Source organism: Temnothorax nylanderi, unplaced genomic scaffold (assembly GCF_030848795.1).
Source record: "Temnothorax nylanderi isolate EJ_2023f unplaced genomic scaffold, tnyl_v1.0 TNYL_tig0008_pilon, whole genome shotgun sequence".
NCBI classification, from domain to species: Eukaryota; Metazoa; Arthropoda; class Insecta; order Hymenoptera; family Formicidae; genus Temnothorax; species Temnothorax nylanderi.
In genome coordinates, this window is record NW_027249070.1 from 1447016 (window position 1) to 1467774 (window position 20759).

The 20759-nt window shown below is 45.2% G+C and overlaps 2 protein-coding genes and 1 long non-coding RNA gene across 8 annotated transcripts; 1 reads left to right on the forward strand and 2 right to left on the reverse strand.

Annotated features, from left to right (window-relative positions):
- Nucleotides 1-333: 333 nt before the first annotated feature.
- LOC139784287 (uncharacterized) lies at nucleotides 334-14954 on the reverse strand. 6 transcript variants are annotated; one of them, XM_071723457.1, is made up of 17 exons: nucleotides 9370-10142; nucleotides 8855-9215; nucleotides 7910-8126; nucleotides 7293-7597; nucleotides 6829-6900; nucleotides 5909-6132; nucleotides 5677-5774; nucleotides 5273-5584; nucleotides 4747-5133; nucleotides 4438-4676; nucleotides 4089-4369; nucleotides 3826-3982; nucleotides 3541-3743; nucleotides 3320-3468; nucleotides 2929-3240; nucleotides 2405-2814; nucleotides 334-2333 (listed from the first exon to the last, which is right to left on the reverse strand). In XM_071723457.1, exons 3-17 carry the CDS (start codon nucleotides 8021-8023, stop codon nucleotides 1757-1759), a joined length of 3840 nt encoding a protein of 1279 aa, XP_071579558.1. In that variant the 5' UTR covers nucleotides 8024-8126; nucleotides 8855-9215; nucleotides 9370-10142; the 3' UTR covers nucleotides 334-1756. The 6 variants fall into 6 exon arrangements, with proteins under 6 accessions (XP_071579558.1, XP_071579554.1, XP_071579562.1 ...); XM_071723453.1 differs by lacking the exons at nucleotides 8855-9215; nucleotides 9370-10142 and adding an exon at nucleotides 14767-14954; XM_071723461.1 differs by lacking the exons at nucleotides 8855-9215; nucleotides 9370-10142 and adding an exon at nucleotides 13293-13419.
- Nucleotides 13471-15796, forward strand: LOC139784526 (uncharacterized). The gene is made up of 2 exons (XR_011721598.1): nucleotides 13471-13599; nucleotides 15667-15796. It is a non-coding gene; the product is annotated as an uncharacterized lncRNA (long non-coding RNA).
- Nucleotides 15520-20030, reverse strand: LOC139784454 (diphthine methyltransferase). Its single transcript, XM_071723640.1, has 4 exons — nucleotides 19732-20030; nucleotides 16689-17321; nucleotides 16310-16445; nucleotides 15520-16065 (listed from the first exon to the last, which is right to left on the reverse strand). Exons 2-4 carry the CDS (start codon nucleotides 17302-17304, stop codon nucleotides 15684-15686), a joined length of 1134 nt encoding a protein of 377 aa, XP_071579741.1. The 5' UTR covers nucleotides 17305-17321; nucleotides 19732-20030; the 3' UTR covers nucleotides 15520-15683.
- Between the last annotated feature and the right edge of the window lie 729 nt (nucleotides 20031-20759).

The following is a 20759-nucleotide window of genomic DNA, read 5'->3' on the forward strand; positions in this document are numbered from 1 at the left end:
TCTATTACCTCGAGATTTGCGTCTTTCCGCTTGAAAGCGCATCCGAACGCTCCAAGTAACGGTCGCCTGACTTCACTCCGCTGCTCCGCAGGGAGAAAGTCTCGCGGAGTGAAGTAGGGCGACTGTCGCGATGAGAAATGAACAAGGACTCGAATATCATTTGAAATATCGCGCGAATCGATCGAACGGCTCGATCGTCGCCTCTTTGATCTCGAGACGTACAACTTATTCCCGCGTCGTCATGCGTCGTCATCGACGCATCCGAATCGCGACTAACTTTACGACGACCGGGGGGGGGGGGGGGGGGCGAAATCGAGGGCTGGGCAAACGCACTTTGTATTACAGTAAACTTTTATTGAGTCTGAATAGCGTTGGTGTTTATAGTCAGCGTCGCGTCGCCGTATCCTCCCTATCCTCCAGTTTTTATCCGCACAGAAATGTCTCGACGATAATATTGTACAATTCGATTGCGACTGTAATTCCTCCCTTCCCGTCGCGCGGCATACCGCCGCGCCGTATCGGAGTCGACCTCCGGTGCTAACATCTATTGCGGTTTTATTTTAGTAAAATAAAATGTACACACTGAGATAGAGAGACGCTGGAAGGACGCATCAAGGTTTCTTCCCGGGGGTGCTCGGGCGCGCATTCGTCAAATAAGTTACGCTCCGGGGGCGTCACTTTACTTGTCAACTTTACGCTGTACATCGTCGAATATGGATCGATAACGCTCGGACTCCAAACGCTTCGCGACGGAAGTTTTTTTTTTTACGATTCCCGCGATCTACTCGCAGGTGACATAATCGCCGGCAAGCGCGCGCTTATAATATCTGTATACGTTGCGTTAAATGTTAAATGATTAAACGATCGCAAGCATGTATATCCTCTTTGTCGCGGCCAGTCGCCGCTTTAGCCCTCGTCGTAGTCGTAAATAACGGAAAGTGTGTAATCCGGAGTAATATTACGTTAACAAGTTTTATTTTTATACAATTAGCTATCTATGTACAGTATATCAATATGAATGTCGCATTTGTTTAATTAACGTAATATTAAAGAGAGAGATCTCGTCTAATTCTGCCTGCTGCGCTAAGATCTGGAATATCCTCTCTGATTTCTCTTTTCTCTCTATATATACCTATATATATATATAATCCTCTCTTATAATACTCTTAAAAATCTCATAATGTAATTTCGGAATTTCGCAACGATCGCGCGATATTCCTCGTTAAACCGGTATTCGTCCGATAATCAAAGTCCCGAACTTCTCAATATCGCAGGGATAACTTCGGCGAGTAATATCTGCCTAACGGACTCTCTCAGATAAAATTTAAATATAATAAGAGATTCGCGCGATTAAATTTCGTGACGATATAAATAATTGTAATTCACTGGGAATTATTTCGATTACACGTACATACTTATACGGTAATTGAATCCGTAAATGCGCTTTCCTCCCTATCCTCTTTGAATTTACACTTTTGATCAGGATCGTGAATTCGTCGGCAAACGGCTTAATCTGTATACTGATTGATCTCCGCGATTACTTCTATAGCTGAGAGCGAATAATGCGAATATTTAATATTGCATCGCGTCATCTTGGATGGCAAAGGCTGTTCTCTAAGATCGGGTTCGCTAAAGTTGCGGAGCTCTTCATTTTTTTTTCCTCTCATTTTCATTACCTTTTCTTTTTTAACGTCATCTATAAAACGCGAAGACGAGATAACTGTTTTTATTCGGCGCGTGTAACGGCGGTCTTAATTTAGACGGTTGTTCCGTACGTGCTGAACATCACTCTGGTGGTATCTGTGTCGAGGGTGACGTCCTCCGGTGACGCTAGGTCGACCTTTATAGATCCGGAATTGTTCCGCCTTCGCGTCATGCCACCGCCCCAATTCGACAGCGTCCAGTGGTAGGTCTCGCCGTTTTTCTCGGCGTTCGCCGCGGCGGTCTCCTGCGTCGTCTCGTTCTCCTTGTCCAGGCCGGTGTCGATCGAGACCGACGATTGCGACGCGACGGAGTCGAAGCTGGAGTCGCCGCCGCCGCCGCCTCTGTACCGGCTCACGTATTCCGTCGCCATCTCGCCGGGCGACTCCTCGATGGCTCGCAGGATGTTCTGACACAGTTCCGAGTCGAGCGGTATCGGGTCCTCCGAGTCGCGATTGTGTATCGTCACCGCTATGTGAGCAGGATGCGGAATCGGCAGAGGGATCACCAGTTTCTCCGCGCTGTACGGATGAATCTGGCGTTTCCATGGCTGCCACCGTCCCTCCGAGTTGTTCTCGCTCGTCATCGTGCGCCTCCGGATTTTCGTCGACGTCAACAGGCCGCTGGTGTCGCTGTGGAGAATCACGTTTTACATATTTTCTTTTTCTTTCAAAAAATTATAACACGATTAGGAGATAATTACCATCGCTTGTCGGACTTTCTGCTGTTGCTGGCTTGCTTGGCTCTCGGATTAAAGGCGGACACCTCGAGATACGGGCTATGCACTTGGATATTCCCGCGTGGCGCGTAAACGGCACCGAGTAAATCGGGCCCGTTAATACCACCGAGCTCGATGCTATGCACCATGTCCATATAGCGTGATAGATCAACTCCTGGATGCGGCTCCAATCTAAATTTCGTGTCGGAATCGTCGAGCGGTTGTAGGAAATCCAGACTGAAGATATCGGCATACATAAGCCCTGCCAGTCCCACCCAGTCGCATACCCCTAAACCTTTGTTCTCCCAGAAGTCCTCCTCATTCCCAGGCAATCTCGCGAAAACATGAGTGGGATAGAGACGTTCCAGCATTAGTGCGCCTTGCTGTATGACTACCTGTAATGTTATTTTAACTCTATTGTAACCGGATTACTGGATTATACGCGCATACGAATTCGTAGAGTATTAATAGAACGCGGAGTCACATAGAATATTACGGAGAATAATTACCTTTAAGTCGAAAGTGGTTAATTTTATCTTACTCCTCACCGCGACGCCGAGACCCGTCTGCAAATTCTTTCTTCGTCGGTCCAGCTTCTCGTGCAGCACGGCGATTAGATCTTTGGCTTCTTTCTCGAGCGATTTGTACGGATCCTTTGTCTTGGCGAGACTAGCGGCGAACGGGCCGAAACAGGCCTCGACAAACTGAGTAAAATCTCTCTGCGGTTGAGTGATTAGTCTCTCGGTCTCTTGCTGGAAAGCCAGTAATTCGTCCAGCTCTAATTTCGCTTCAAACGCAGCCAATGCTTGCTCTGCTCTTATCTGACGAAGATAATTTGAGTTTCTTAAATGTTATTCCTCAGGCATTACAGATATCCATGGGTAAAAATATAATACTCACTTGATAATAGTAATCCGAAGCTAGTCCTGGTCCAGCTATTCTCTTTACGACGAAACTGTCACTTGCTGGTATTCGACCTCTATTTTTGATCACTAGATGGAACATAACCGTATCCCAGAACACCCTGACCCAGTAACGTATCACAGCAACTGCGAAATAGAATTATTTGGTGTATACTTTTTCGTAAGTGCCATTTTCCTCGTGAAACTCATTTTATTTACTTGTAAGTATCACGAATGAGATGACCGGGCACAGGGCAAGGGCTACGAATAACGCTGCTATCGGTTGCAGACAGCCCTGAACACCGATGTTCCAGACCAACGCTTCCATCACCACGAAGTATCGATTGCGGCTCGGCTCAGGACTATCCAGATCCATTATGAGCGCCATGAACGCATGTAGCGTCAACGTGACCAGAGGCATCCTGAAACAGCCAATGAGTTAAATTCAATTACGTTCTACTTTAAAAAAGAAAAAAAAGGAGATCCATCGCACGAGGAACTAACCATAAGACCGCAGTGAGAGCGACAATCAGCGAACTGACGCTCGCCAGAACGCACACTACGGGAAATATGAACAGGATGATGAGTGTGCCTAATAGGCCCTTGGCACCGTAGTTCCATAGCCTATTTAAATGTCTGGTCATGCCTTTGCCGATGAATCCTAAAAAGATATTGTTAACGTATTGGTATTACATTACTAATATTCAGAGTCTGATACTCTAATTATATTTCTGTTAAAATATAAACATGATAAAAAGAGATCTTACCTGTGTCTGGTTCAGTTTCAAAGTGCGTCCGACTTTTACTGATATGCCTCCAGAGTGCTATTAGTCGGGAACAGAGAGTAGGCATTTGCGAAGACTTTCTCGGGAACAATGTCCCATTTAGTTGACTCAATTCCAAGTCGGGGGTAAACGGTTGCACCAGCAGTAAAGCGCGGAAAGACACTGGACTACACCACGGGACGGCTACACCCAACAGGAACATCGCATTCCAAGTCCAACACCACGTTCTGGCGATGTAATTTATCCAGCGCCACATCGGCCACCTTTATCACAAAATCATTAAAGTACCGAACATGAGAATGCATAATAATAGTTTGATCGATTGAGGTACCTTGTCGTAGTTGTGTGTACAATCTCTCTTTCAACCAAAAAGACAGGCTGGCTAGGATCAGCGCGAGGCGTCGTGATAGAAGTCGGAGTATTGCTCAGTACGGTTGGAATGATTTCGGATTGGCCTTGGAAATTACGTCTTATTATCCAGTTCTTCGGTAGCCAGATTTGCGTCGGCCATTGGAAAGTCCTCGTCGGGGTTTTCACCTTCCGCAGTTCTTTCAGGAGAACAGGCTCTCTCTGAAACAGACAAATCCAGGTTTCTAACAAGTTCCAAGATGATAGAATTCAAAGATCGGGCGGTAGATACCTCTTTCATGAAAGTTAAATCACGATTGAGGAAGTACACAGTCTGGGTGAGATTTTGATGGCTGCAGAGCGCGAGAGCTTCTTCATGCGCGCTCCATTCGCACTCCTCGATGAAGTTCTCTTCGGCCTCGCGCATGCGATCGCGCATCCACGGCTGTATCCGCGACAGGATCGGATGCTCGCTCTCGATACGATGTCGCAGAGATTCTTTGGTTTGCGATAGCTTCCGTTGCACGTTCTCCACCGCTCGGTGCATCAACACGACCGACTGCGCCTGTTGAACCAGCAGCTGAGCGATACCTTCGCCTAGCGCAAGTATGTCGGGATGCGACAGGATATTCGAGTATACTCTTTGTAAATATTCACGCATCACCGCTTCATTGACTTCCTAAAAATTTCGGTAAATACATTTTAATTTATTTTGCATATATATTAATTAAATAAATGTATATCTCTTTTATGAATGTATATTAAACATATTTGTTTAAAATGTAATTGTAAATTTTTTAATTAAAAGTATTCCTCACTCGTTCTATTTCCTCGTCCGGTTTCTTTTGTGCTCTCAATTCAGATATCAGTCTTTCTCTAAAGTGAAGGAACCAGCCTCTTGTCTCTCTCTCCAGAATCGCAACGAGCGTCGGCAGAGCTTTCCTGATTATGTCCCGGCTGAACAGTCTGAGATCAACCGCAGCCCCACCAGGTGTTCCAAATACGAAAGGAACTGAAACGGGCAACAGCTGGGACGATTCTCTTTCGACCTCGAATTTCTCCGTGGTCGCCCGACGAAGCTGCTTCCGTATAAATCCACAGAGTAGCTCCAGAGAATCCTCATATTCCGACTACGGCGACGTATGGAGCAAAAACGACGACTTAGGTTTACGCATTGGAGATTTGTATCTCACGCCGGGAAATAATGAAAATAATGTCTTACCCTACAGACCAATTCCGCCACCAGGTACCGGCAGCGCTCCTCCCTAATTTTAGCATCTAGATTGTGTGCCTGGAGCGACGGTACGCCGATTATAATGTCTGCAAGATGCATATAAATGTAACATGCAACGTATATGTTTGTACAGCATATATAGATATAATGCGGTGTCGGTAATGCGGATGTGCGGCTTAAGACGTCACATACAAGCGCGCGGAGGACGCAAACTGCTCACCGAGAAGTCGCAACAGCCCCGTTAACAATGCTTTAAAGGATTGCGAGACACTGAAGCAATGGGAAACTAATCTAGCCTTTGCCGTTACAACGAGAAACCTAGTCGCCAGGGCGAGATCTGTGAGCAACGCGTCCCGCCGTCTATCTCGGCCGCGCTGCAGGAGACCGCTCAATCGCCATCGGTGAGTCTGCCCGGCAAAGTTGATCGAGTCCACTTCGAACTCCCTGCAAGAAGAATCGTCGGTCAACCGCGCGGTAAAAATCTCCCGATTTTGTGACGGCCAAAATCATACAAAGCGCCATGTCCTATAGATAAACAATTTGGGATAGTAGGAATGTAACAAATAAAGATGAAAAATAGTGCCTCCCCTTCCGTTATGAAACAATTTACACAGCGACGTGTAGTGTCTACTCGTATTCTAATTTCACCAGGAATACTTGTTTCGATAGCGTTGATAATCCGTGCTGAATTAATCGACTAGTCCTATAGTGACTCGCTAAAGCCCGTGGATTTTTTCTTTAATAGCGATTATGTACAAGCCAAACTTAAAGACTAATAACAAACAATAGCTGGGGATATACGGTTTATACAAATCGAGTGCCATGCGATAATGAATACACACGTTACAAAAGATGTTACACCAATCTCCAATTCCAGTGGCGCAAAAGAGTTATACGGTAATATGCGTTTATCTCATCAACGCTCCGCATATGATTCATCGGGCATTTAAAGTAAGTTAATGGCGGTGCGGAATGAAAGATCATGCTGTGAACGCGACACCGTTCTCGCGCGAGGGAAGCTAGCCGGGTTAGTCAATCCCGAGGTCGCTGTACAAGTTTACCTATCGACCTATTTGCACAAACGTTTAACACATTGTCTTTACTGTTTTAAGCACTGTCGCTTAGGTGTGTCACACGTACCCGCATCTTCGAATGCTCTCCAACTGAGTGGCATTCAGCTTCTTCGGCTTTCCATATTTATCCTTGTGTAAGCTTTACAGAAATCGTTAGAGCATATCAGACACACACGCACTTGAAGCAAGAAATCGCTTTATTTACTCCGCGTAGAGAGACTCCGCGCGTCTAATGCATCGAAAATGCAAGCTAGGTATCGATTCAACACTCGCGCCCGATCGCGCGATATCATCGCTTTTCGCTTATATATTTCGACAGATTCGATGGGTGACCCGACGTGGATATATGCATATTCATCCATTACAGCTACGTTACATTGCTCTCTTCTTTTCTATTATTTTTCTTTCTCTCTACTGCCTAACTACTGCCGCTACGTATAATTACACAAAATGACTAGCTATCACGATCGTCAAACGAGTAGAGAGGAAATCATTGAGACATCCGCTACGCTCCATGTAGAGAACACCTACCCCCGCTCCCTGATACTCTCCAGTTGCTTGTTGGTCAGTCTCCTGGGCTCGCCCTTGCTATCCACGGCGACAGCGTCCAGTTCATCGAAACTGGGCGCCACGAAGAGATCCCTCAGGTGGTATTTCTTTCGCGCCAACGTATCCTCGCCCTCCGTACACGAGGACAACGGTGGGGGCAGAACGATGGGGAACGTTCGCCAGTGATAGAGGAATTGCTGGGCAACCTCCTTGATGTTGTGCACCAACGCCTCGACCTCCGCTGGAGCACCTCGCAAATGCGACGTGTCGAACTCCACCGGTTCTTTCTGAAGAACGGTGCCATTATTTTAGAGTTTACTTTGTATTTTATATTCTTTGAATATTTTATTCGTATTTCAATTTTTTTATAACGAGATAAGATTGATTAAGAATATTTTTTGTTGGTCTGGGACAACGAGTTGTCGTTTAAGGCAGTCAACATATGAAATATTTCTCCAAAATGAACGATAAAAGAGCTGCAGTTCAATAAGGCTGACTCATAAAACGCATCGGAAGTTCCGTTATCAGACTCCGTTCGCTACATACAAAATGTTCGACGTAGGCCAGACCTACGGTACGATCGATCGATTTCACGTTACCTCGGGCTGAAGTCCATCTGCATTCTCCCGGTGGTACGGCTGCTGGGGATAAGCTTGATGATTCGGTCCCGTGTTGGCGGAGTTGGTGGAAGCTGAGTTTAGATTGTGGGGCATCTCGCGCGTGAAAAGCGTGCGCGGTGGCTGGGGTCAGCTGCCCCGTATACCGACTATCTCCTCATATACCATGCTGCTGGTGGCCACCATTTATCATTCCAGGCTGCAAATCAAAGACGAGAGATCGATCGTATATAGAGCTTTCCTCTTAAGGAACATACGCGGAATGATTACACGCTGATATTACAACTAAAGCTAAGAGTTCAACGAGAGAGATATGCCGACAAATGTCGTTTTCCTCGAGTTATGGAAAATTAGGGAATGTACAAACATATTCACGTAAATGCGAGTGTACGAAATAACCAGAGGAGATTCTATCGGTGCAGCGATCCAAGCTGCAACGAGAAAAAGAGAAAAGGAGAGAAGGTTCGAAAGAAAATAGAATTTTATAGGGACGATAAAAATATCCGGAGTGCGAGGGCAACGACGCGCGTTGCCATTCGTTGCGTGAGGTGGTGCTGACCGGCTTTGGCTGAATGCGCGAGACCTATTAACCGATTATGTCCCATTAAACGTTTAAGATTCTGAACATTCCACTCTTCTTGCCGTCGCACCAACGCATATGCTTCGAATTACGTCCGCTCTCTCCCTCACGCCAGTTTACGTCGCCGCGTCGTGTTTTTCTCCTACTTATGAACGACGATACACCGCGACTCCCGTATATGAATCGCTCGCGAGACGCGACAAAATTCTTTCGGAAACATTTCCCAAGGCGCGATAGATCCTGCAAAAATATAAATAAGCGAATGAAAAATTTCGCGTCGTCCCACTGACGAAGGGCAATCCGCCGAAATGTCACGAGCGCAATTTATTTTCGCGCGATACACTTACGGGCACTTCGATCGAAATTATTTCCACCAGCGTTTGACCCGACACATTTTCAGCGGCCGCGTGGATCACAGTGGACGTTTTCGAAGAGTCGAGTAAAACCGGCCGCCAAACTAGTTTCGCCGCCGCGGTTTGCGTGACAAAAGTGAAAACTCGTGATAGACGCATAGCATAGTTATCGGTTCGCGTCGTTCCGGTTCGGAGGAAATTACGTCGCGATGGGTATACAACCGGGACTTCGCAGAGAATAATAACGCACTTTCGTTTCGCGATCGTTCTCTTTTCGCCTCGACAAAGGAGCGAATCTGATTTTGTTTGTCTTCGACAATAATCTCCGTTCTATTCTGCTCATCCGGAAGTGTTACTTTTCTCGGAACAGATTGGAGAATATCGCGATGGAGCAAGCGTTGATAAGAATCAATATCGATTAGCTTTGCTATCTAACAATTATTGGTTGCAACTATAAATCTAAACGTTTTCATTATGTGTAAGTACATTAAAAAAATTATTTTACGTACCTGTATATAATAATAAAAACATTTAGATTTATGGTTCAGCAATTTTGTTGGAAAATTACGTTCTGATTATAAATGTGAAGTATCGGAGCGCATGCAAGAATGTAAAATAATGTTTCACGCAAGAACAAAACCGGCCCTCGAACAGATCGATGTTCTCCAAGCTGGTCCCGGAACGCGAGGAGCGCGACGCGCAAAAGAATATTCGCGATTCCGTTCGGGTGTGTTCCAAGTAGGTTGGCGGGCAGTCGCGGACGGTCGCAAGCTCTCTGCCTTTTGACCCAGTTCGAGGCTCTCGGCAACTTTAAAACGAGAACTGCCGGGCTATCGCAAGTCGATCCGATCGCTCCGATGCAGCGCCGCAGCGTCACGCGTGATCGCGTGCGATTTCGGAGCCGCACGCACAATTTCCGGTCCCATTCGCGACCTTTTCACGCTGAAAGCGGCCGACCGTACTGCGTAGTAACGATGCTCGCCGACGCTGATGTGGGAAAACAATTACTCCGATCCTACTCCTATCCAAACGCATCAGTCCGAGTGGTATACCGTTCGAGAGGAACATGTATAAAGGATGCGTTCCTGAAAAAGAGACGAGAGAAAATAAAATTTTCGGAAGGCGCGCGGTAGCAGCGAGCCAGGAAACGAGCCTGTCGTTGCTGCATCGGCTTTTATCGAATGATAAGAACATAAATAGAGATGAATGGCATCCATTCATAGATCAGAGACGAATAGCGCGTGGATATGTCTCTCAGAGGAATGTCGCACATGATTGCCGCGATGACGATTCCGCTTAAACAGAACTGGCATTTATTCGCCCCCCCCCCGCCCCCGGGACAATTATCGTTTTAAAACGTTATAACAAATAAGCTATCCCACACGCTATTCGCCTACGTCATCCTAGTCTATTTGATTAGCCGTTTTTCTTTCTTTTCACGAGAAGTACGGCGCTCTCATCTCCCTCTTTCTCTCTCGAGTAGAGGAACGTGTTCGAGCGTGGGTGTCTAACATGAAGTATCATTGAAACAGAGCTTATACAGTTGTTGGTTTGCAACGCGATGATATCGTACCACCGGGGATCCTCAGCTCGTGACAATCCCATTCAGCTTGTCTGTAACTCACGTATCAAAGCTTGTACGGTAAATTGCAAAAAGAGAGATGGTCTCGCGCGGAGAAGAAGTGCAGTGTTTCTATGCGCTTCGGAGCGAATCGTCGGCCGGAATAATCAGGTTCTCGCGAGGCAGGATACGCGAGGAACAAAGACGATCCGAGAATCTTGTCCGTAACGTTGAAATCCAAAGCTCGTGTCTCGCCAGAGGCGCCGACGCGCGAAAGATTTCGCAGGGGTAAAATATGCACGTAAAATATATATATATATTGCCTCGCGCATCTCGCGCGAACGACGAGGAACAGCGTGAGATAAATGCGATACACAATATGATTCATCCCGCACGGCTGATTGGGGTGATTCACGAAGCTTGATCCCTTAGGTCAGGTTGCGAATAAATAAGTTCGCGAGTGAGATTGCGTCCGGCTACGAGCGAAGAGGTTGCATAATGCACATTTCTCAGAAACGTAGAGTTGCGAATCGATATACTATCACTCGGTTTACTATCTGATTATCGTCACGATTGCGCGCTACAAAGTACAACACACGTACAATACACATTACGATGATTATAATTATTATACACGTGCTCTTAAAAAATAAACAAGTAAATATAGTCAAATAATGACATAAGAGTGAATCGCGATCAATAATGCGGGATTTAAAGAACAACAGAAATAAACGCAATTATCGAGGGAAGAAGTAGAACTCCCCATATCGACCTATATGTATTTTTTGTATTTTTCTCTCCCCAGAAGAATGTCCGGGAGTTATTCTCGTTACGAGTCGGCGCTTATGCTCGCCCATGGTCTAACGAACGAGATCCGGCAACACAGAGACAACGATACTCGAATCCAGCCAGCCTGCCCTTTCAACGTGCACGACACTCAGCGGCATCATCCTCCCCACCGCTTTCGCGTTCGCGCCCTTCGCAACACGATATACATATGTACACCTGCAACACCCTATCTCCCTCTCCATCTTCCAGCGTGTGTATAATTTTCAGAACGTAATTTCGCCGCGTGAAGTAACAATGGGGCAATCGGAGATCGTCAATTAACCGCGGTTATGCCGCTACATCAGTCGCAACTTTGTTCTAAACGTTTTACTAGATGGCTCATTGTCAGTTAACACTTTCGTATCTTTAAAAACTGCAGCTTTACCGATATTTCAGACTTTTAATCCTAATAATTAATACTGTGGTATTTCAATTTAATCTTTTAATCATCTTATTATTTTAGCGAAATTACGTAGGAGAGAGGGTGAGAGGAGATAAGCTCAACGGCGGCTCTCAACGCTCGAAATAATCCGTTCTTAAAGCCGTTCCTCGCAGCCTGCATTCGTATTTCCGTTCAAAGTGCTCGATAACATCGTTCGCCAATGAAACAGTTTCAAGTATACCCAGGCAAATGATCCTCTCGCTCGTCAAGCATAAGTCCGTACAACGATCCCCGGGGAACGCCGATCTCTTCTTTTAATCGTCGAAAGCCGGGTGGCGAGCGATCGGGTCCGGTGAGCTCGATTATCGCACGTCGTAGAAAGCGTTTCGTGCCACGAGGCCGCGAAGCGACTCGAAGAAGCCGCCTCAATCCGAAAACTTACAAGCGCCCGTCTTCCCGCTCCTAGAATAGCAGTAATAGTAATTGCAGTAATTGTACAAGAGGTCGTTAATCCGCGCGAGTTTGATCTCGATTACCGTCACTCACGAAAAGTCTAGCACGCACGTCGGATCTTTCTCTCCGGGAGAGACGACAACGGTACACGTGTCGTGTGCCTGTCGGCGCACACGTGGCGTGCATCAACTCGTCGCCGAGAACGAGAGGCAGAACAAAAAAGAATAGAATGGCAGAAAAGTGCAACAACGCGGGAGAAGGATGCGAAAGAAACGAGATATACTTGGCCGTGCCAGACGTTCGCCTTCCTCCTTGGCGCCTAGCCGAAGAGTTTTGTTTCCAAACTAAACACCCTCTTGAATTTACATTTCTTTCTTTATAAATGGAAATTATCGTATACGCAACCACGAGAAAAGTTTTCTCACGCTGAACTTTGTGACGCGTAAAGCACGTTCTTTGCAGCGCGACTTGAAAGACCTATATAATTTGCATCTCTTACAGGCGCGAGTTCTCCAGACGGTTTGGAAATAAGCTCTTCGATTTGAGGTCGACCCAATCGGGCATCGCGTGACTACTTGCCAAACATTCCACGAGTATATACACATATATTGTTATATACATATCGGCAAATTCCGTCGCGTCATAGCTGGGGAACAAGTCGGGCGAGTGAAGCGGCTTTTCCTGCTTGTCGCTGGAACGGCGAGACGAGCGATAATGAGAAAAGGATATATTCGGGTACTCTCTCACGTGTGCGGCCGCAAACTCAGGCTTCTGCCTGCAGCGACAGATTCCCATCGGTTTCTCCTCGCGCGTTCGTTACCGCGCGGCGTGCATAGATACACATCGTGTGACGCTCCGATTCCCGTGACGGGCAGACCGATATCACGTATGCGTGACGGCGATAATCATCTGAAATTAATTTTTCGGTACACAGTTAGAAACGGAGCGCTGCCCGTGCTAACAGCAAAACGTGAATGTGCGTTATACACGTTTGTTTGTTCGCTCGGAACGGAGCTGAAGACGAATCCGTCTACGATTTTAAAACGTTAGACGCGGCGTATCCTCCCACAACTGCACCGCTATGATGAACTACTTCTGGCGGACGGTTCCCGCAAACGGCGGTACTCGAAACTCCGGATCCGCTGTGCGCGCGGATTCATCCGTTTTTCTCGCAGGCAAAGGGGGGATCCTACGTCGTATGTACATACACGCATCGCCGTTGTTTTCATGCGTGGACAAGAAAGAGAGAGAGAGAGAAGAAGAGATCGATCAGCCGGGCCGCCGATGACCGCAACGCACGCGTTCACATCCCCGACTCCCCGAGTCGGATTTAGTTCCTCCTCTTCCTTTTCCGTTTCGTGTCTCTCTCCCTTTCGAGGACGGGCGAAGTGAAGGACGTGCAACCGGGATATGACGGGAGAGGACAACGCCCCTGCGACTGGATTCTCTCTATCGACGATCGACGGGGAGGCTGATATTCGCTCGTCTCGTCGTCGGGGCTCGCGCTGTAACGAGGTAATCGAGAATAAGTTCTGCGTTCCGTTCTGTCAGGCGGAAATCAATCCCGGAGCACCATCCGGACGGGGGGGGAGGGCGCCCGGGGGACCCTAGGCGAGTACGCACGCACATATGCGCGTTTAAATAAATTACATTCACATGCATGTTTCACGAGTGGAATATAGGTTCTCCGACCATCGCTGGACGACGGCAGGAACCTCCCGCTTGTTTCTCCAGCCGCGAGAGAGAATAGAAAACGTAATTCAGCGGCGAGCCGAATTGAACGATCGTGAAGCCCGCGGGGGGTTCCGCTCGGCCCTCGAAGGGGCGCCTTGCGACGCCGCCAGAAATTCCCGGAGCGGCGCGAATTCGTGTCAATTAAGGCCGTGCTTCCGCACCCCCGGGGGGAGAGCGCGGAAAGCGCGCATACGCGTGTCCTGGAACCTTTGCCTTGGCGCCTCCATGTCGCGCGCGAATCACTCGCTCGAGGCCCTTTATCGCGCGGTTAAAGGGACGGTCTTCACGGCCAGGCGCTTCTTTTTCACCTCGTTTTATCGTTCGCCCTTAAAAAGACAATTTATATAATACGCTTGACCAATTTTTTTTAACATGAAACAATTATTGTTTTCCTGTAATATACCCGTCATCTTTGCAAAGGCATATTAAGGGAAATAAGAATAAGGAAATATAAGAGAGAAATAATGCAAAAAGAAAAAAAAATGACTCGACCAACCGAAGCACCGGGCGGAAGAGCCTGGTTACCGATAACGTCACGGCGCGTTAAAATCCAGGACCCTTCCGGTGCCTGCACGAGAAAGGCGAAACATGCGAATGAATCCTGTGCTCCAGGTGGTTTCGACGAACAGTCTTGTTTCGTTGCAGTCGGCGCGCCGCCCCGGATCGAGGGGGAGGGAAGGGGGCGACGCGACGCGAATAAGCGTCATATCCGCGGCCTAACCTTGGCTCGACCGGTCGGCTGGCTCTTCCGGATTCCGCGGCAGGTGGGACCGCCGCGCGAGGACGCTACTCCACGGCGACGGGACCAGCTGATCCCGCGTGTGCCTCTCCCGCGGGAGGGAAACTTCGACTTCCGAGGGAAGCCGCCCGCGCGAGGAAACCGCCGTTTACCCGCGGGACTCCACTTTGCCCCCTTTAGACTCGGTTCGGTTTACTCCATTTACTCACCGTCTCGCTCCGGACTCCGGGGACCGCGGTGACGCGCCGGGATCGTGAAGATCGCGACGCAGGGGAACCGCGCTGTCCGCGAATACGCCGCGATACGTCGTCGAGGTGGGGAAAAGAGGAAAACCCACGGAACCGCGGAACGGCTCCAGATCGTACGAAGCCAGCCACCGAGCGACGACTGATTTTTATCGAACCGTCCGCGGCGAAATGCGGCTCGCGCCGCGCCCGACCCGCCATCTCGGTGCGCGCTGGCGCGCGCGCGGCGCACGCGACGACGCGGCCACAGTGTAACGATAATGAAGGAAGACAAGCGAGTTGGAATTTTCGCCCTAAAAATCTCTATCGGTCTCTATACTTGCTCTAATTTCTAATAAAAGGCTCCACATCTTCGACCGCGAAAAATTAAAATCGAATCAACTCAAAACAGAATGCTGGATAATTAGAACAGACGCCTAAAAAGACTAAAATTCAATTTCTAATCCTGCAACCCCACAAATTTAAGCAAAACAATATTATTTCACTATTATTGTCCCAATAAGGGAAGATCGGAAATTATAAATTTTATAAAAACATAGATAAATTCAGATTTTATAATTATAATAATTATAATTTGCGTGAAAGACGAGACTTGTTACTCTTGACGTGAAAGCCGACTGGATTAATAAGTTCTCCTTATAAAGAAATTACAGAATCATTGACGTCTGTTAAAAAGAAACCTATAGAGAGAGGTATCTTAAAATTATCGTTCTTCCATTTGCCACTCTAATTCCTTTATTATTTTAATATAAATATCGAAATCGCTCAAGTTTCTGTAACGTATAAATAAGCGTATTATACAAATTGTGAATCATACCTGTTTCATTTTTCTAATGATCGCCGTAACGACACATTAATTCGCAGGAATATACCTATTCGGGTTAACAATCTTCGTCGGCGGTGTGTTTATCCGGCCAAAAGTCAATCACAGATATCTTGAGGGTCCCCGTAAACTCTTCGAAGGAGCAAGTGCTGATCAAGGTGTCCCCATCAGGTATGTTTAAACGTGAGAGATCCGGCTGCTTCAAGAATGACCAGTCACAGCCATACGATAAACCTTCGTGCTCTTTATAATTGACAACGACAGACGATATTATTTCGGTATGATTAATGATCTTGAAACCATTGCGCATACACGCGGCGAACAGGTATTGGCGAGTAAACGAGTCCCATTTCAAACGCCAGATTCCACCGTCGAGACAAATCTTCGATATCGGTTTCTTGAAATTCCTCTTGTCCCACAATCTTACGCTCTGATCGTAACTGAAATATTGAAGCACACGTTGGTCATTTAAAAGGAAAACAATTGTCGACTCTAAAAATAAATTCTGCAACCGTAGAAGACCAAATGTATGAAAAATGTAGATTAATAATTGTTTTCACTTTCACTGTGTTATATTCGCAAACACAGAAATAAATCTATTATAAAATTCGCAAGTTTCAACTTCAAACTTTTATCAATCGCTCTTTGAAAAACGCAGAGTTGTACCGAAGATTTTTCTTTTACCTTCCGGTTGCGAGCAAAAACGTTTCGTTGACGTTACTGTGGATGCTGGTAACGCCGGTAGTATGCTCCTTGCTTTCAACTACGGGACGAGATCCTGTCCTGCAATCGAAACACAGAAACCTATCATCGTCGCCTCCTGAAATTTATGATACGTTAGCTCCAAATCTATCCACACTATTCTTATTTGTTCTTAATTATAACTATTATAAGTGAATTTATATTGGATTTTGCTTAATTCGTAAATAACGATTTTTCTTTTAGAATATTAATATTTTAAATAATAATATTAATATATTCTAAAAGAAAAATTCTTTACAAATTAGGCAAGACCCAATATAAATTCACTCTCATATGAACCATATTGTATATTGCTGTATACCAGAATAAAACATGAATGGGTCGCAATAATCGTAGGCGACGATCCACGCTTGGAACATATGTGCGGGCCACGTGAAGTCCTTCGTCAGGTCACCCGACTCACGCCACGTGAAACGAGAGATTTGCCCTGCGCTATCGCTCACGAGGATACTTGTATCGTGGATGGGAAAAGAAGCGGTGTACTTTTCACGGGACCAATCTAGAGACAACGCCAGGACGTTCTCGTCATCGTTGACTTTTAATTTAGTGACAAGTACCAGTTCTATTTTTTCCCCGTCGTTTTCTAGCTGATGGATTTGTAAGTATCCGGTGGAATCGACGACGGCGAGTAATACACGAGTTTCCACGGCGTCTACGACGTGCAGCCATTTCATATCCAACACCGCCGAGGTACATACTTCTTGCAACAGTTCTAACTCTCCGCCATTTGTTACACGGAGCAACAAGATTTGTCCCCGTCTAGACGTAGATGTGCCAGGTTCACTTTTAACTAAACCATATGTTCCGCATGCTAATATATGTCGATATGGTTCTACAGGGCACCACTCGACGGTGTCTGCTGGTAATGTTGTTTCGAATGTGGTCAAAGTACGCACGTTTATCTCGTCTTCTGCCATTTGTTCCTCTCAATTATCTGGAACAAAAGAAATTTCGGCATAATTTAGAGTTACGTCATCAAATATTTAATAAATAATGAATTCGAGTTCTAATATAATGAACTTACGAAATAGCGATCCTGCTTTTGTTACAATTAATAGATGATCATATACGCACGTGAAAGAATTGATAACGGATACTGATTGTAAAATAATGTATGGCAAAAAGTTACACAAGGGAAAGAAACGAGAATATATCCAATATGAATTAGAACGGACAGAAAGAAAGATGCGAGTCGCAATGGGTGCTGAAACACAACTCTATTCTTTTTTTAATAAAAAATTTTTTATTTAGTTATAGGTAATTATACAATATTTAATCGTAGGAACACATTTTGTTGTACCATTCTCATTTGGTATTTATCTTACTGTCTCATGCAAGTCATGCAATATTATATAGTAAGTTATTAATTTAAGCAACGTGACATATAATTACATATATATGGCAGATTATATAAAAATTCTTTTATAAAATTATTATTGTTTGTATAATTAGAAATAGTGACTATTTTATATCTATATTTGTACTATTTGTATTATAATTTGTACTATAATTGTGTATATATATTTATATATACGTGTGTGTATGTGTTTGTGTGTATTAAGGCTTTAAATATATCACTATTTCCGCAAATTGGATTATTTTAAGTCAATAAATAAGAGAAAAATCAAAAAAGAGAAAACCTAAATTCCTTATACAAGTTCTCTATAAAAAAATATCACCACAAAGTTTAAAATAGATAGTAAAAACGTATTACTATTGTAGCGTTGCTTTTTGGCAGTATTTAAATATCTGTTTTACATAAAAGAGATCGTTGAGTCTTCCATGATATTCATCCATACATATATGTATACATATATATTCGTCTATTAATAATAAGAATGGTCATTTAATACTTTGGCTAAATTGAGACATTTGATAAAAATATTCTCTTACAGTTCTGTTAGATTTCATTAGAATCTATTATCGTCATTGTAGTTATTATCCTAGCTATTCGTTATCTTATCAATAACATGTTACAAAGTCACTTTTAATTTGTTTTCGTCTGACTCTTGTTTCTATCACAATGGGATATCTTCCCAATCAAAATTCCTCGTAATATGCAAGAGGTAACAAAACGATCTTTCCTTTCATTGCCGACTGCTCTACTGCTGAGCTATACAATTTCTTCCAAATGTAGATTTATGTGAAAAATATTTGAAATATTTGCTAAAATATATATGAACACAATGTTATTTGGATTTCTTGAATTCTTGGTATTTAGGAACGTTGGATAGCTCAGCTCGGACATGGTCAATTTTGGGCTCTAGAGCTCGGGTTCTCACTTTTCATCTATGGAGAGTAGAAAGAATTTTTTCCGCTGCCTGTTAAACTTCATTCAGTGGAGGAATTCCCTTCCCTCTCTCCACAGATAGAAAGATTGAAGTATTGTATCTCCGGTGCTCGATGTTGACCATGCTTAGTTTAGCTAATAGAGGTCCCATGTGGTTCTGCATAATACAATGGTTAAAACTACCTGTCTCGGCAGGTTCAAAGTTTATAAACGTCCTAAGAACTTATTTCCACACAAAAAACAAGAGACATAAAAATATTCAAAGCTGAACAGTTTAGAAAAGAGCACTGAAGCTCGGTGCTCAGTCTTAGCATCGCACACACATCACCAGGAATTTTGAATGGGTCTAAAATACGGATCAATTTTCGAGGTAGAATGAAAATACTGTTGACGATACAATCTTCCTACGATCTTTGATGCAATAAATATTATCTTGTGTAAGTATATTTGCATTGTGGCACGAGGTGTTTCCTACGCGAACGACGTTGCGCAATTATCGCGGAAGTACGTTACTTGCACGCTTTCCTGGCACTTTTTTCAGCCTCGGCACGGCACTGCTGGACTAGCGAACACGCCCTCGCGAGGTCGCGTTCAACCCTAGGCAACGTCTTGTCAATGTTGTCACCGGTATAACAGATTTTAAGGTCGCGACCAAGCAGCTCTATGATTCGCAGCAGCTTGATGTACTTTGACTGAGCAGGAACGGAAGGTATTGGCGCCATGCGCTGAGTGATCCCCGGCTTCGGCACTGTCAGCAGGGGTTCTGTGATTTTCCCAGTGATCCCTACGTTTTTGCGTTGCTTAGTCATCTCGGAGAATGGACGCGTTTCCCTTTATCTTTACAACCTTGAGAAACAATCGATAATCAGGCCCTGTGGTGGATCGTCGGCGAGCGCAGCGAGAAATTGAAATCGCAGAACGCTAACCTTTATGGACAATGCGAAAGGAATTCTGTACCGTATTCACGTCGGCGCGTAGTACGAATACCGCTTCGCCGAGGCACGACGTGCCGTAAATATCAATAAAAATATCAATAAGTATATGTTATAAATACCTAATTGATCTGCTTTTCTCTCTCCCAAATCTCATATTCCTAATGCGCGTCGCAAGTCGCAACCGTCGCAAGTAGCGTCTCTCGAGCGTGGAGCCACGTGGAGCGTGGAGTAGGCCGCGCCGATCGATCGATCGTCCTCATTCACCCCAACCCCCAACCAGTAACCACCAACTGTCACTAGTGCCACTAACCGCCTTCCCGCGCAAGTGGCGTCTGTCGGCGAGGCGCGAGGGTGGCGCGAGAAATAAAGCAAATCAAATAATGAATTGCGTTCTGATATTCACAGCTGGCACTGAAATTCTATAGTTCACGTCACGTACACTATAGATTTTTTTTTTTTTTGCATTGGCGGTGAATATCGAAGTGCAACCATCCTTTATTATTAACGGTAAATATCGGAATGCCAGCCGTAGTACACATGCAGAGCAGTGCTGGAAGATTCCAGATTTTGAAGCTGAAGCTGGACCATTTTCTGCCGCTTTCTCTTATTGAGAAAGAGAATGATACTACGACCAATATATAGCTTTCTTTTTAATATCGCTCGGATTTCGCGCTTCACGCTCGATCTACTCAAATTTCCGCGATCACGATTGCCCGCGTGACGTAACTTCAATTATTTTTATTTACTACAGCTGATCGGCAGTAGGTAGATATGGGAGTTTTCCAGCAAGCGACACTGGTCGACACAAACATCGTTCCATCTTCCTTTTTTGGCAATGAGTAACAAAGACAAAACGACACTTGTGTCGCTTGCTGGAAAGCTCCCTATATTTCTTTAAAGCACGCTGAGATTTTTTTTCTTACCTGTTAATCAATTTGGCGCGCAAGATGAATTAGAATGGATTGGAACAAGTGGGTCAATAATTTGATACTTAATGATATTTGATAAAAACTTTTAACTTGAGTAAAAACTGCTTTTCAGTCGCTTGCACAGGAAAAAATCGCACTCGACAAGACCTATGCGTTTCATGAACGCGAATTCTGAAGCACCCTATACGGAAGGGAGAAAAAAGAACGAGATGTCCGCG